Source organism: Anopheles cruzii, chromosome 3 (assembly GCF_943734635.1).
Source record: "Anopheles cruzii chromosome 3, idAnoCruzAS_RS32_06, whole genome shotgun sequence".
In the NCBI taxonomy this organism is placed as follows: Eukaryota; Metazoa; Arthropoda; class Insecta; order Diptera; family Culicidae; genus Anopheles; species Anopheles cruzii.
In genome coordinates this window covers 82,127,121-82,142,762 of record NC_069145.1, presented here as the reverse complement: position 1 = coordinate 82,142,762, position 15,642 = coordinate 82,127,121, and the positions used below count along the sequence as shown (strand labels likewise).

At 56.3% G+C, this 15,642-nt stretch overlaps 1 protein-coding gene across 1 annotated transcript; it reads left to right on the top strand.

The window, feature by feature from the left end:
- The first annotated feature begins 542 nt into the window (after positions 1-542).
- Positions 543-2,261, top strand: LOC128273732 (extracellular serine/threonine protein kinase four-jointed). Its single transcript, XM_053011761.1, has one exon. It carries the CDS (start codon positions 543-545, stop codon positions 2,259-2,261), a length of 1,719 nt encoding a protein of 572 aa, XP_052867721.1.
- The last annotated feature ends 13,381 nt before the right edge of the window (positions 2,262-15,642 follow it).

The window sequence follows — 15,642 nt, the reverse complement described above, 5'->3', positions numbered from 1 at the left end:
TATTGGGGTGCGTGATTTGGTGTCCTGTCGCGATCGTGTGCTCCCCGTACCCCGTATATTCTTGGGAGCGGAAAAAAAAACGGAAAAGACGGCGTAGCCGAAGAAAGAGAGAGAGAGAGCGGGGCAGGCAGGAAGGTTTATCGCATACAAATAAATCAATTATTATAAGCCGCGCCGCCCGTTGCCACGGTCGTTGCCACTCACAAAAGTGTACAAACAGTGTGCGGCGGCTGGTGAAAGCTTCTTAACTGCTGGCGAGGATCGTGAGTGTTCCTCTCCTCGTGTGTGTGTGTGTGTGATGGTGATCGTGAGATCGTGTGCGGAAGAAACAAACATCGGCGATCGGCGATCGATAAACAGCGCGCGGTTTGCGAGTGTGTTAGTGACCTAGCATTGATCCTGGTGATCCCCTACAACGACAGTTTCAAGTGTGACTCGGATAGCTCCACCCGAAGCGAAGATACGGCGAAGCTTCCGGAGGACCTCCCCTCTGAGTTCTCCAGTGTACGTGCGTGCGACGTGACGCGAGGTGGACGGGGAAAATGTTTGACGTGCGCACGGCCGAGGCGGGAGCTTGCTGTGATCAAGAGCGTGAGAGTGGCGATAGCGCAATGTCCATCACCGCCCGACGACGGCGCGCCTTCCAGCGCCAGGCCTGCCTGCTCAGCGTGATGGCGGCCTTCTCGCTGGGCCTAGCGCTCGGTGTGTTCGTTCCACTGATCGGCATTTCGCAGGCCGCCTCCAAGGGTGCCGACCGAGGGCCGGGAGCTCCGCAGCACCCAGTGGTAGACGGTGGCCCGGTGGCCGTCGAGTCGAGATCGGCGCGACCTCCAGCGCACGAGATGCCTCACTTCCCCACGATAGACGACATCCGGCGGGGGTCCGGCGGAGACGATCCGCAGGGCGTGTACGCTTCGGTGTCCTTCATCGCCGAGGAGAAGCTCCTTGGCAGCCGGGGGACTGCAGTGGACGCACCGGGTTCCAACAGAATTACGGACCCAGAAGACGGACGTCCGGGTAAGGCGGATCGGAAACCGTCACCTCCGCTGCCACCGCCACCGATGGCGATCGTGGAGCAAATGTTGGCCGGAGTTGGCGGAGAACCGGCGAGGGAGGCTCGGCTGGGCGCCACGACGGCGGAAGAGCTGGACGGTGTGGTCCGGGATGGTATCTACTGGGGTGCGCAGGTGGAACGAGCCCTTCCAGCCGGATTCGACCGGCATCAGAGTGACTCGTGGACGCAGTACCTCCGAGAGGCGCAAGTCGACCGGCTGGAGATCGGGTGCGGGCGGATGCAGAACCGGATGCTGGTGTTTCGGGATGGGACGCGGGCGTGCGCCCGCTATCGGCAGAACACGGACCAGATCCAGGGCGAGCTGTTCTCGTTCTACCTCGGCCAGCTGCTCAACCTGACGAACCTGGCCCCGAGCGCCGCCTCCATCATCGACGTCGAGGCTCGCCTATGGTCCTCGGCCACCGAGGACCTGTCGAGCTCGCAGTGGAAACCGACCAAGCCGGTGGTGATCACCAAGTGGATCGGCAACCTGGAACCGGCCGGCATCCCCAAACCGTTCCAGCCCCTCGAGCGACACCTCAACCGCTACGATGTGCGCAACATAACCGAAGGACTCGACAAGCCGCAGCCATCTCCGGCCCAGCACGGGCCCCGGTCGGCCCAGGATGGTGTCCGGAGGTTGCTGCTCGATCGACTTGCCGCGCCCGACGGGGCCGCCTCGGTGCCACCGGCCCGAGTCCCGGCGCCGGTGTCCGGGCTGCCGGCGGACGTGCTCGAGCGGCTGGTGGAGCTGGCCCAGTGGTCCGATCTGATTGTGTTCGACTATCTGATCGCGAACCTCGACCGGGTCGTCAACAACCTGTACAACTTCCAGTGGAACGCGGACATCATGGCCGCGCCCGCGCACAACCTCGCCCGCCAGACCGACTCGGCGCTGCTCGTGTTCCTCGACAACGAGTCGGGGCTGCTGCACGGCTACCGGCTGCTGAAGAAGTACGAGGCCTACCACGGCCTGCTGCTCGACAACCTGTGCGTGTTCCGGCGCCCGACGGTGGCGGCCCTCGAGGGGCTGCGGGCCGCCAACGTGGGCCGCCGGCTGAACGCGCTGTTCGAGCGCACGACGACGGCGCAGATCCGGGACGTGCTGCCGCCGCTGCCGGACAAGTCCGTCAAGATTCTAGTCGACCGCATCGACCGGGTCCTCGGCCAGGTGCACAAGTGCCGCGAAACCTTCGCCAACCGATAGCCCCCCAGGGGTGGTGCGGCCGGCGGTCGATGACGTCGTCGGCGGCGGTGGCAACACAATAAGACTGTGAGTCCTTGTGAGCGAGAGAATTTATTACTATTATTATTATTATTATTATTATTATTATTTGGTTGTTTTATTGTGTGGGTGGGTGCACCCCAGCGCATTGCGTGTGTGGGTGCGTGCGTGTATGTATGTGTACAGGATCGTTTCTAATCCGTAAGGCGCTCGAGAGAGAGTTAGGAGAGAAAAGAAAAAAATGCAGAAAAATGGCAACAAAAAGCGAGAAAGAGAAGGAAGGAAAGAGAGAAGGAGAGAGGAAAACAATAGATTCACACGCACACACGCAGACAGACAGGGAACCAGAAAGGCGGACAGGCGAAATGAAGGAAGGCATCCCACTCGCGTACAGTTCGCGCGATCGAAGAGTGATCACCATCTTCCGGGCACAGGTGAACTAGGAGAACCAAGCGAGTGGCGAGGAGGGCGAGGAATGCGGAGAAAGCTGCATTTTATTGCGCTTAATTTTTATCGGCTCACACACACACACTCGGCACCTTCTGCACGGTTTCTAAGGACCTCCTGGGAAGCGATCTGAACCTCGGACTGGACACGTCCGCAATTTGTCTAACAAAAGATTCGCGCGAAGCCGGATTTGGCCGGTTCGAACCACACCGAAACACACTTCACGCCCGCCGTCGACTAGGTCCGAGGCCGACCCGGTCGAGTTGGCCACAGCCTTCGATTGATTCGATTATCTTTATTGGATTCCGGTATCCGGAGATTCGCCACACGGTTTTGGACCCGGTCTGGTTCGCGACATCATCAATCACCGATCGTCACCGGTTGACGTGTGACTGGTCTCAGTAGGTCGCTGGGGAAGAATATCTGGAAACGCGAGTCGGATCGACCAACATCTCGGGATGTTGTGTGTGACACTTTTGGCACCACTACTTTTAACAGCATTGCTCAGTACAGCCGACGGTTGGCATTTATAGGTGGAATCGGACTGTCACATCGTTTGACGCTGATGAACCTCGATTCTTCGCTTGTGGACAGTACCGCCGATAGGGGTTTTTATTTGGCCAGGTTCGATAAAATGCCATTAACCATTTCCAAGAACCTGCGTCATAATCTTCGAAAAGATCTTGGAGAAGAAAGATTGAAATCTTTTCTAACAAATATACGATCGGCAAAGTCGATAAATAACAAAAAACGATCGTTGTTGATCAAATGAAATCTGAAATTAATGATTATGTTGTATCAGAGCAATGAGTAAGCCGTAGCCGTACTTGGAACCTGGCTTACACGAAAAAACCATCGGCGTTACCTGAAAATACAGTTATCTGGTATAACACCAATGGTCCAATGGTCTAAAACTGGTCTAATTCGTGGGGAGCGTCGAAGCGTCGAGTGACGTAAGCAAGTTGGTCCCATACGAAATCCCAAACGTTTAGGAGGTCTTTGATCACCCAAAAATGCCCCTTTAGGCTAATATTATGACAGTTGATTTCTTGAATTCTTGAACTCCAAAACATCCTTCGGCCGCACAAAAGGACCCGGGAAGTTTCCGGGCAAACCAGCCAGCGATCGCACGAGATCCAACAACAACGGTCCAGGGTGGGAAACGGTCATCTAAGGCCGAAGACCCCTGCCGCCTTCCCTCTCTCAGAAAAGAGGGACTCCTTTGGCAGGGACTTGAACCCCCGAAAATGTGCGGCCATCCAGAAGGTTTGCGTGCGTACGGCTCAGTTCGGTTCGCTCGAAGGCGTTCCCGGCTCGGTTTCCATCACCGTCCGAACCGTCCGTCTTCCCTCGCGAGAAGGAAGCTTCCGTGAAAGTGGAGGGTTGTGTCGCGTTTTTAAAACAATTACCCGGCCCCGGTGATACCGTTCTCCTTCTCTCTCTGTGAAGGGCAGCGTGCGAAAGTGTTGCTCCTCCTGCACCACCGAATCGCACTTTACACCCAGTTCCCGCGTGCACTTGCGCTCTCTCTCTCGTTCTCTTTCCCATGCTGTGCTGAGCCCGGGACACCGGCTCATAATCTCGCGTGTGAGTGTGCGCGCCCTCGACTGCGGCTTATGCTTTATGAAACTGCCGATCTTGCCGTTTCCCACCGTGATCCGTGACCCCGGCGGGGGGCGAGGGGGCAGCGGGACGATATTTGGTATGGCACCGCACAGGTGAGGGGGGTGCCCTTGGGCAAGACGGGATGGGAGTGCATTTTTTTTTGTTGAGTTCCGTGGAGTCGAGTTCGAAGAAGACGGCAGGCGAATGGCCCCAATGAGAGCATCCAAAAGCGCGCCCGCTTTCGAGAGAGAGAGAGAGACAGGGAGAGAAGGATCGCTTCCTGGCACGCACCCGGGGGGACCAGGGTCCTTCCGCGCGCGCGCGGAGGGGCAGACGCGAATCGCGACCGACTAATGCGCGCGCGCCGCGCGATATTGTTGTGTGCCCGGCCACAACAATTGACTTCGGCCGGGTGAGAAGCGATGGTGGTGCGGGTGCCGGTGGTGGTGGTAATCGTGGCTAACCCTTCTGGTGCGCGATCGAGGGGAGACCACGGAGGGCCCGATCAGCCCCCGGGGGCCGCGAACGGAACGCGAACAGGGAGCGAAGATGGGAGAGCCAGTTCGGTTCGGATAGGTTCGGTGGCCAAGAACTGCAGCTATCTGCCCGGTGGGTTGGGAGGGGAGCAGGGGGAGTGCCAGAGGGGGACGGCCCATGCAGCGGTGTGTTTTATTTTCACATTTTTCTCTTCCCTTTATCTTGCTGGCCACGCGGGGGCCCTTTCCCTTGACTGCGAAGAATCGGAAAGAACCGAAAGCTTACCGTCCTCCCCGGTTGGCCCCGGGATGTCCGCGTGCACTCGCCCGTCTGTGTGTCGGTGTGTGTGTGTGTGTGGGTGGGTGGGCAATATAAAAAAAATTATCCACATATAAATTTAGAACAACGAACGCGGACGAGCGAACTGGGAAAGCGAGCGACATCGGGAGGTGGGTCCCGGGAAACCGGGGGGGGGGTTATGATATTTTCCCCTCGATCACCACGCCCGGGGCACCCGGGGCCACCCTCACACCCCGGTCGTTTGAGGGCCATCCACTTCCGCCTATCTAAATCCCGGCCAAAGGGAGAGGCTCTTAAAAGCCCGACTTGCGCAACAACAACACTAAACGAGTACCGTACCGGCACTGCTGACGGTGGCCGGCGTGGCGGGTGGTTGGTGGGTGGCGGTGGGCGGTGTGACCTCCAGGCATGGCTCGGGTCCAGACATGGCTTTGAAGTTTCGCCTTCGACCGGTGGCCGATAAACGCCGAGCCGCGCCGGGCCGGGCTGACGATCGGCGCTCCTCGTCCTGACAACGAACGGTCGCGGCTCTTCTTGCGCCGCTTCTTCTTCCTCTTCTTCCGGCTCTGCCCCGGGGATGGTGGCAGCAGCCGGAGCGGCAGCAGGGCACGATCTTTTCGACACTCGCCACGAACAGCGGATTAGCGGCAGCGGCGGGAAAGCGATCAGAAGCGTTCTATCTTGGCCTTGGCCCGCGCTACATGTGGGTGCCATCGCGTGTGTGTGTGTGTCGGGTTCTTCTGGTTCCCCGAATGTCCCCCCGAATGGAAGAGGCAGCGAACGGTGGGTGCCGGTGCCCAAACGGTCGGGAAAAATTGTGATCTACTATACATATACATATAAAAAGTAATTTATCTTAAATTTATCTAGTAAAACGCTGAGTAAAAACAATAAATTTACCACGGAACAAGAATGCGGCTCCGTGTCCGTGGAACGTCGTCGTCGTCGTCGTCGTCCTCGGCGTCAGCGTCGTCGCCCGCGTCGTCGTAATCGTAAGAGGAAGAAGAGTGAAAAAGAAAGATCGGAACGGAAAACGGACGACAGACCGCGAAGAAGACGACGGTGGGGGCCCCACGGGATGGGACGGGGAGGCGGGGGTCGGAGCGGGACGGGACGGAACCCCGAACAACGTGAACGTGCACGCTCTTATCACGACCTTTTAGCAATGATGAAGCATCACGAAGAGGTATCTCCTCCTCGGCGGCGGCGGCGACGGTGGCGGCCCCCGCGGTGGTCGTTGCCGCGGCCGAGGCAGCCATCTGCCACCTTCTCCCTCTGAACCTTCCGACCCCCTCGCTGCTGCGGGGCCAGGGCTGTTGTAAAATATTTATCTGCACGTGGAAATGTAAAAACGAATATATATAAAAAGTAACGAACGTGCGGCGGCGTGATCGCGCAGCTCGATCAACGGCAGAGAGGGCAGAGCATGAAGGTAGGGCCGAAGGTGGGTGATCGTCACGGGACGTCGGGCCACCGTAGAACTGTATCATAGGGCGCGAGGTGTAGGTGTGTAAGTAGCGAGGCCAGGAAATTGAAGCGACCTTTACCTGTCAATCGAGATCACCCGGTCCGCTAGGCGCGCGTGTGTGTGTGTGTGTGGTTGTAAATAGTTAGCCATTACCAGAAACGGTGCCAGAAAAGTCAGTCGATCGAAGACCGACCGCCGAGACCGACTCCGGCCGGATGTGTCACGCAGGAGCACGCAGTAGACGCGGAAGTGCGCAACAATCTTGTACCAAAAATTGTGAATTTGTTTGTGAATAAAGCGTGTCGGTGACGCCGGGATGGTGGCCCTCCCCACCCCACCGGGCGGACGTGGCAGGGTCCGAGGGGGGTGCGGGGTGCACCGAAAGAGGGAGCCCCGGGCGCGCCCGTGTCAAATGGAAATCTAATGGAAATGTCTCGCTGGCTGTGTGTCCGACTGTTGAAAGAAAACGGAAAAGTTGCGGCCAAAAAGGTTTGTTTCGGTTTTGGAGGACGTCTGGCGTGATCATTTGTGGCATATTTTCCAGCTTCATCCTTTTCCCGTCCCTGTTCCGGGCTGCACCGGGTGGTGGGAGGAATCCGTCTGAGGGCTCTGCGTCAAGGTAAGTAAGTTATCTGGTTTATTCGAGGTTACAGGATTGTTTAGGTCCACTCCCTATGACGCCAAGCCCCAGCCATGCAGGGATTTATTGTAGAAAGAATATGCCAACATAGGTTGCTGCTAAACTCACTGTCCACTCTCCGACGGATGACCTCAACAATTTCTATGATCGGTAAGTGATAGGGTGATAATAGAAAGAGATATTGCTTGTTGTCTGATGCTGAATTTGAGCGTAACATTCTGGATTCATAGGACTAAATTTGACTACTTGAAAAGCTCTCCAGAGTTGTGGCCAGGTTTGAGAGTATTAACCGTAATAAGTTGACCGATGGCTCTAGCTTTCAATTAGGCCTCGTCATAATGGTTTATTGACAACACCGCTTTTCGATTCCAACGCAGGACACGATTCCAACTATAAACAAACAAAGTTTTACGAGACCTTACGTCTTCGTCCTTACAGATCGACTTTTGTTGAACCTGAAAAGTACGAAATGCGAACAGTATTGGTTTTATGCCATCAAACTGCCGCAGAATCGCATCAAATGCTTGTCGAACCTCAAGGTGATCATCCTTTTGGAAAATTGCACTGTTTTGTGTTGTCCCAACAATATAAAAAGGAATATTTTAGATCTCGAGGACGCTGAATTGCATAACGCTTAGACGAATATGATACCCAAACGCAGCAAAAACTCTAGGATCAGTTAAATGTGTCTCAGGAACCCATCTGCCTACGCTGGGAAGCCCTTGGGAAGATCCAGAAGATCAGAAAATGGGTAGCATATACGCCCCGGGGCTGAATGGAATTGAACTTTTTCTTATCCGTCTACAACGGCTGAGCAATCTTGGCCTGCACCAGAGACACTGTTAATCTCTGATGTTTTCTGCAACGGTGTGGGTTATTCCAACCAACTCCGTTCCAACTAACAACGTTAATTAGGAGTTTCTGTATGTTCGTAGTGTGTTGTCACTCGTAGGCTTTGACAGCTACATATTCTAATGGAAAGACCGTTGACAGTGATTCCTGCAAATTCTGGAACGCGAGTTCAGAAACCCTAGAAGAAAATACGCTTCTGTTATTTGAGTTCCGGGATTTGTGAGGTCATAGATTTATGAATCCTTTTCAAGTACGGACTAAACCAGAGCAGGTCCAGGATCACAAACATCTAAACTCATTCGCTTATGATCCGCTTAACTTGTCGACGTGTCTTTGACTGACCACTTAGCAGGCTAGGCTCTGATAGGCCACCGTTCATTCATCTATCTATCCCACAGGCATTCCACACAGGTCTCCAACGGTCTCCATCGGACGGTGTCCGTGTGTGTGTGCCGTACCGTCAATTACCGGTCGGATCTGCTCGCAATGCCATGAAGATATGGGGCCCGCGGGTCACCGACGTCATTAAGGCTAAAAAGGCCGCCAGCAGCGCACCAGAAGTAACCGACCGACGTCGTCGCCGGAACGGAACAACGGCACCGAAAAGCGAAGCGAAGGAAAAAAATATTATACACACGCACACGCACAGCCGAGAGGAGGCAAAAAAAAAAACTTATGTTTCATCTTGTCACCAGAGCAGAGCCTCGACCATATAAAATGGCGTTTCATTTGTAGCCCCCGCGCGCGCCTCTCCGGACACGGCCGGTCCGGTGCCGGCCACCGTTACTTTCCACACGAGATGTTCGATGAACCGAATTTCATCTTCACCTCGTCGGTCAGCCCGGTCGCCGCGGCCACGCAGCCGCACACCCCTCCGGGCAGGTCCTCCGAGGCCGGGCCGGACCGGGCAGCTTTTCCGTTTTTGTTTTGTGTGCTGCGCGCGCGCGCTCCAGTGTTGCTGTTGTGGTATTCACATTTTTATGATCTGACTGCGTTCGTCGTCGTCGTCGTCGTCGCCGGGTTCGTCGCTTTCGCTCAGACTTCGGAGCTCTCCGCGCGCGAGAATCCCGGTTTCTTCGGTTCAGCAACAACACAATCGACCGAACGGCGTTGTGCTCCATTCCCCCTCCACCGGGAATGGTGACAACGGTAACGATTATGATGGCCCTCTTGGCCGGTTTGTCGTTGTTGCGGTTGTTGTTGTCGTGATGGTGTGCGTGTCCGATCGACGCAGTTCCCAGCCTCCCAGGGCAGGGCCTTATCAACTCGCGAGGAACAATATTTGATGAATGAACACAATGAAGCTGCGTCGGATCCCGGAGCCCCGGAACAGCTTCAACAATGCTCAGCGCGGCAGGCAAATCATCGATGGAAAGTTGCTGGCCGCTGATGAGTGGCAGAAGCGAAGCAGGAAAACAAAAAAGAGCGACTGCGACGACGACGGCGGCGGCCCCAAACTCGAACGCATGCGGCGAAGAAGAAGGCGCAGCGCAGCGCAAAGAGGGAGCCCCCGTGACCGTGCCGAGCAACAACAAGAAATGGGAGCGAGCGAGCGAGGACACCGAGAGCGAGGGCCCCGGACCGGAGAAGCATGATCACAGCATGATTATGCCTATGCTGCCGGCCGTCTCGGTGCGTTGGGCGCGCGCGCGCCAGCCAGCCAGCCAGCCAGCAACATAACTGTGTCCGGGGCCCAGCGACAGCGCGACGGGAGCAAAAAATGTTTTCATTCTGAATATCGCCGTGTTTCGCCCGCCCGGTCCACCCTTTCTGCCCGCTGGCTCCCGGGACGCACTCTCGGAAATCACTTTTTCGGTGATTTTCTGCGCGGAGGCCCCAAAAGGTGGCCGCTTCCTGCCTAGGCTGGCTGGCGTGGCGGAAAACCGGAGCACTTTTGGTGCTAACTCGCGGGCTTTAGCACGTTCGGCCGCCAAGGTGGCTCGCGTGGGGTTCGCGTTAGACGCCGTGTGTTCCGTTTCTCTCCATTCCGTCCGCTTATGCTGTCTCTCTGGGACTCAGCGGCGACATAGGAATTTGAGTCTTTTGTTTCAGACCCATGGGGTGGTTGCACCGGCGGTCTCCGCATTCCGCAGACGGTTGGCGCACACCAAGAGAGGAAGAAAGAGAGAGAGAGACGGGCCGTCTCCTTGATAAGGTGAGCGCAGTCAAATAAAATTATAATCGACGATGTTTTCATTACGCGAGGTGCTATTCAATTAGAAACCCTGGCCCGGAGTGCTGAAGCGGAGTCTCCCTCCCCCCCATCACCCCACCACCAGCAACCCGTTCCGGTTTTCGTGAGTCATCTCCGGCGGGCCCAGGCCCGGGCCGGCGTTTCTCACGCGTGAAACTGGAGCGATCGGCAGCGCAAGATGTCTGGCCGGGAGGGCAAACGAACGGACCCGGCTCGGTGTGCGTGTCCCGGACAGGTGAGTCTTCCCTTCTTTCGTGCGGCCACAGTTTGGGCTAAATTAGATCAACGACAGGGTGAGTTAACGAGTGAGACGATCAAGCTCAGCTGTGGAGCCAGTGTTTCCGGATCGATTCAGAGGTCCTCACAAATGACGCGAGTTGTCGATGCCAAAAATGGAAGTGACGCGCGGTCTGTGTCCCTGACCGCGCCGTAAAACAAACAGGACGCGCATTATTCTGCACGCTCCAACACCTCGGGAGCGCGCGCTCGGTGTGCCACAAGCGGAACAAAATGCGGAGTGACCAAGGAGCAAACCACGTCTCATTACGCACCATTCACACCCGTGCGCTAATTGGTAAATATAATGATCGCGGGCACAAACCGTCGGCGACGACGGCCGTCGAACCCTCTCACGGCAATCATCATCTTCCCCGCCAGCCAGCCAGCCAGCCGTCTCGAAACATCATCATTTCGGTATTTTAGTATTCGACCCGACATTGTAAACGCACGCTGCACCGTGACGCCGACACTCGACGACCGTTGCATTCGCGGCACACCGTCCTCTGTGTCCCTCCGCTCCTGCCCTGCAGTTGCTGAAATCACGATCTCTGTGGTGTCCGGGCAGCGCGGCAGCGGACCGGGGGCGCTACCCATTGGCATTTCGCACTTGCGCATCGCACCGACGACGACGACGTTTCCGACACGCACTAAACGGTTCCCGCCGCCACCGCCGTCGTGTCGAACCTTGTCCGGGGGGGACGGGGCTTCGGTAGCAGCGGAGCGTGATCCTAGGGCGAGGCCGCTGGATGTCCACCGTTTTCTATGTCGTCCGGACACCGCCCGAAGCCCGAAGTAGCGAAGAAGAAGTGGCCGAGACCACAAACAGGGCTTCCCGGTGATATGTGGATATGGTTCTCTCTCTCTCGCTCTATCTGCACGGCCTGGCGGATTGGAGGCGAAATAAGAAATGTCACTCCACGAACGGGATGGGGAATTGGTAGTGTCAACGCACTTACCATCGGTCCCGGGACGGAGTCAAGCCCGGCGTCGGAGACCTACCGTGACTTCTGGCAGATTCTGGGCCAATCTTGCGCCAACTGGAGCCAATCTTGGAATCTTTGGAAACTCCCCATAAACTGTGGGCACTGTCTACTTGGATCACCTCGGCTCGGAACCGTTGACAACTCCCAGCTCAGCTCTCGTCCAGCTCTCACCCAGAGTCTACTCGTGAAGTCACCGCGAAGAGAAAACGGGTCCGCGCGGGACGAGACCGCGGAAATAGACACAGCGCCACACGCGCCGGGGTTCGGTTCCAAAAATCATATTTGTTACCCCGAACCCCCCCCGCCCCCCTCCGAATGTGGCCCACAGAATGAAATGTTCCACTTTGGACTCTGGGGAGCCTCCGCTGCTGAGGTGTGGCCCTCACCGCCCGTGAGCCTCTCCAGAGCGGGAAGCATAGATCCAGATAACGATGGGCCCATGGCAACCGAGAAGAGCGACAGAGAGAGATGGAGAGAGCGAGGGAGAGCGGGAGAGGGGAGCGACCGAGAAGGAGAGTTGTGTTTCCTGCGATTCCGGGCGGGCGGCGATGGCACAATTATGTAAATCGACTACACGCTCTCGCGGAACACACCCGACTCCGACGACGGCGACGGGTGGTGGTGGCTGAGGGGGGGGGGGGGGGGGCCGAAAACACGCTCGGCCGTCTGTACATCTGTGTGGGTGTGGTGTGAGCCGGAATGGTACTTATGTTCCGCCGCCGCCGCTTGACGCTCCGCTTAGTGCGAGAGCGATTCCGGCGGTGACTCAGCGTGCGTGTGTGTTGGTGTCTCGCTGGCCGCCACCCCTCTTGTCCCTCCAGCCCTCAACCGTGCGTGTGTGTGTGTGCGCGAGGAACCAGTTTGGTGGTGGGCCTTCGCCGCGCTCCGGTTTCTGAGTCTCGCCGTCCGCGCAGCGAATGACAACAAAACGGTTCGCGCGACGCCTCAATCCGGGACGGGACGGGACGGTCCGACGGTTTTGAACCTGTTTCCCCGGCCACCGGGCCACCGGAGGGCACCTCCGAGAGTGTCCGGCGCAGCGACCGGCGACAGCAGAGGGTGACGTACGCGAGTGGCGCATATGTGCCGATGAGTGTTCCGTGGGGTGCTGAGGGACGGTGCGCGGTGATCAAGTGATCGATCACGACCGCGAACACGTGCTTGGTGTGCCAGCACGCCAGGGAGACGGACCACGCCTGTGGAGCGCCCCCAGGAGTCCGCGGAGTCCTCACCGCGGAGGCAACCGGCGACATTTCGCGATCGCAGGTCACGATCGCACTCCGAGCGGGTCGGCCACCTGATGGAGGATGGACGGGGAGGCTGGCGGAGAATCGATTCGATCGATCCTTCGCTCGGAAGGTTGTTCCGCGCGATGTAAGACATTTCAATTAGCCGCACGAATTAAGCGACCGATCGGTGTTTGATTAAATGCCCGCCGTTTGCAGCTCCCCGGCATATGTTATGCAAATGGTTCCGGTGTCCACGTCTGCATCCGTTGGGCTAGGCTCATCTTCAATCCGGAACGGCACTCGAGCGCCCTCAACATTGTGTAGCTCTCGGCGGAGATCACGGGCAGCAGCGTGCAATTATGGGTAGTGATATATGTTCGTCCTTATCTCGGGCGATGGGCCCGGCCCCTGGACCGGCCAACGAAGATGAATCGCGAGAGCCCGTGTTATCACCGTGTCGCTCCAAGGACTTTCGGTTCGGGCAGCCTGATCATCGGTTTCGCCCGAGCCGCTCCTTGGGCGCAAACGTTAATCAATCATTGCCCACTGACGCCCGCCCGGCAAGGATTCCCGCGCCCGTTCCGAGCTCCGGGAGGAAGTTCCGGGAAGAATTGGAGCACCAACTCAGGGGCCGCGACTGCACCGCGGGCCAGCAGCGAGTTCGGCCCTCTCTCGCCCAGGGGCCAACCTTTGACGGTGCGAGGAATTAATGCGAATTTAATACACTCGAGACCCGTACAGGTCCGTCCCCGAGGCCGAGTCCCGGCACAGGGCCATTGCACTCCATCGCGGTGTTCTGTTGCGCGGTATCCTTTCGCCCGAAAGTCATTCATCAAATCCTTGCCGGGGCTACGGCTCGCTCGTCCGAAAGTGGGGAGGGACCGGATCGCGTCACCGCGGTTGATGGATAGCAATTTTACTCGGCCCGGCCCGGGCACTTGATCCGACGGTGGCCCGAGTTGGCAGGCGGATTTGCTGGCTGGCTGGCTGGCTGGTACCGAATTTGTGGCTGCATGGAGGCTGTGGAACGGACCGTCAACGTTGCAGAAGCGCATCCCCAATCCGGGTCCACGCCTTGGCGTCAGCGGATCTTGCGTCTTACGGAACACTGAGGCAGCCCAAAATTAGATTGCATCCAGAATCGTTGACCTCCGTCGAGGGTAACCGGGATTGGAACAAGGACCAACGGTAAGGTGCGTTTAATTCCCCAAAATCCAGGGTGCCTTCTCCGGTTCTGAAGCTCACTCACCCAAGCTCAGCTCACATTTTGGGCTTTGGATGATCAAGAAAAGAAAGAGTAATAGGATCATACATCGTGGTTCATCCTTCCCGTATTGGTCCCATCGCTAACATTATTCAGCAATCACCTTAACCCTCTAGAGAGTTGAGTGATAAGTTTATTTTTATTGGGGAAGCTCGCTTGAAGCGTATCTGAAACCCGTAATACGACAGAGAAAGGCTATTTGACTACCCGTTTCCTTTCGCGGTTGTACGGGTCTATCATGAAACTCAAACGTTTACTCAAATGTTCACTCGAGCGTCATTTTGCTATATGTGCACCGTTTGAGCTCACGTTTGCAAAGCTTTCAACTGGATGAACTCTTTCTGTCGGTTGATCGAGTTGTCACCACATTTAGGTTTTCAAACGAAGACTCGAATTTGACAAACCGGCTTCCGTCATCTTTTTGCAAAGGAAAGAGCCGTTCTATTATACCGTCTTTGATTTTATCAATTAGTTCGTATTGTTTATGCTGCGCCGTGAAGCTATACCTCATACATAGTTCAACGATTTGAGACTCGATTCGGTTCGTATTAAAGAATGCTTCTGAATCTTTGGAATATCATCGTTTGATCTCTTCCATTCTGGGACCAAACACAAACGGGAATGGCCAAACTGTCAACAAAGAATATTATTTGGGTGTCAGGCATCATTTGTGGATTTATTCTTGCTACAACTTCCTCGTGATGCATCAGATTTTCGTGATCACTTCGTGATCATTTCGCGCTCATTTCGCCACAAACTCGGATACCATTTTAGAGCCGATAGTTGAGACAGGAACCGAAACGAAGAATGTTTTGAAGGATAAAGAGAAAAAAATCGAGTCATAAGCGAATTCTGGATATTTTGGCCGCCATAATACGTGAAGACCTTCTGTGGCCACCTGGCCTGGCGAGAAGGGTATTAATAATAATTTATCCATTTGTCCAGCATCTCAATCAGGATCATGCACTGCATGCACAGTGCCGATCGCGTGTTTTGGCGTGTTCGATCGAAATCCGACACCGCGGAACTAGAAGCGTGCTTGAAACGATGAAACGCTTTCCAGACAGACAGATCTCCTACGTCAAGGGTCGCTAGCGGAGAATCCAGAAAAGCAACAGGACCACCCCACACACAGGAGTTGCTTCCCAAGGTTCCACCCCCCCCCCCTGGGGGGAGTCACATTTGGATACAACCTTCACTCCGATCGCCGACTGCTCTCCAACCGACCGAAACCGGGCCACCGTGGACCCGTGGAACATTGTGTCGAAGTAGAAACAACACATTTTTCTTCACCTCCAGAGAGAGAACCACACACCAAAAAAGAACACCAAAATGGCCGAAGCTGAGCAGCAGCAGCAGACAAGTTGCTCGCCCTATGACTGATTGGCTAGGCTGCCCGGTGGACCGGGGTCTCCGGCAGGGATTAGTAGGATCGATTCCTGAGAAACTCTACACCGGTTCTCAAGGTCCGCGTGACGTGTGGATGGACTGGCTGCTGGCTTGGCGGGGGGTAAGGTGGCCATGGTGATGGTGCTGCTGGCTCAAGCCCCTGGTCCGAAGAAGTTGGTCCGAGACCAGGAAAAAAAACAAAAACAAGCATTTAACCCTCGTTTAACACGCGGCAA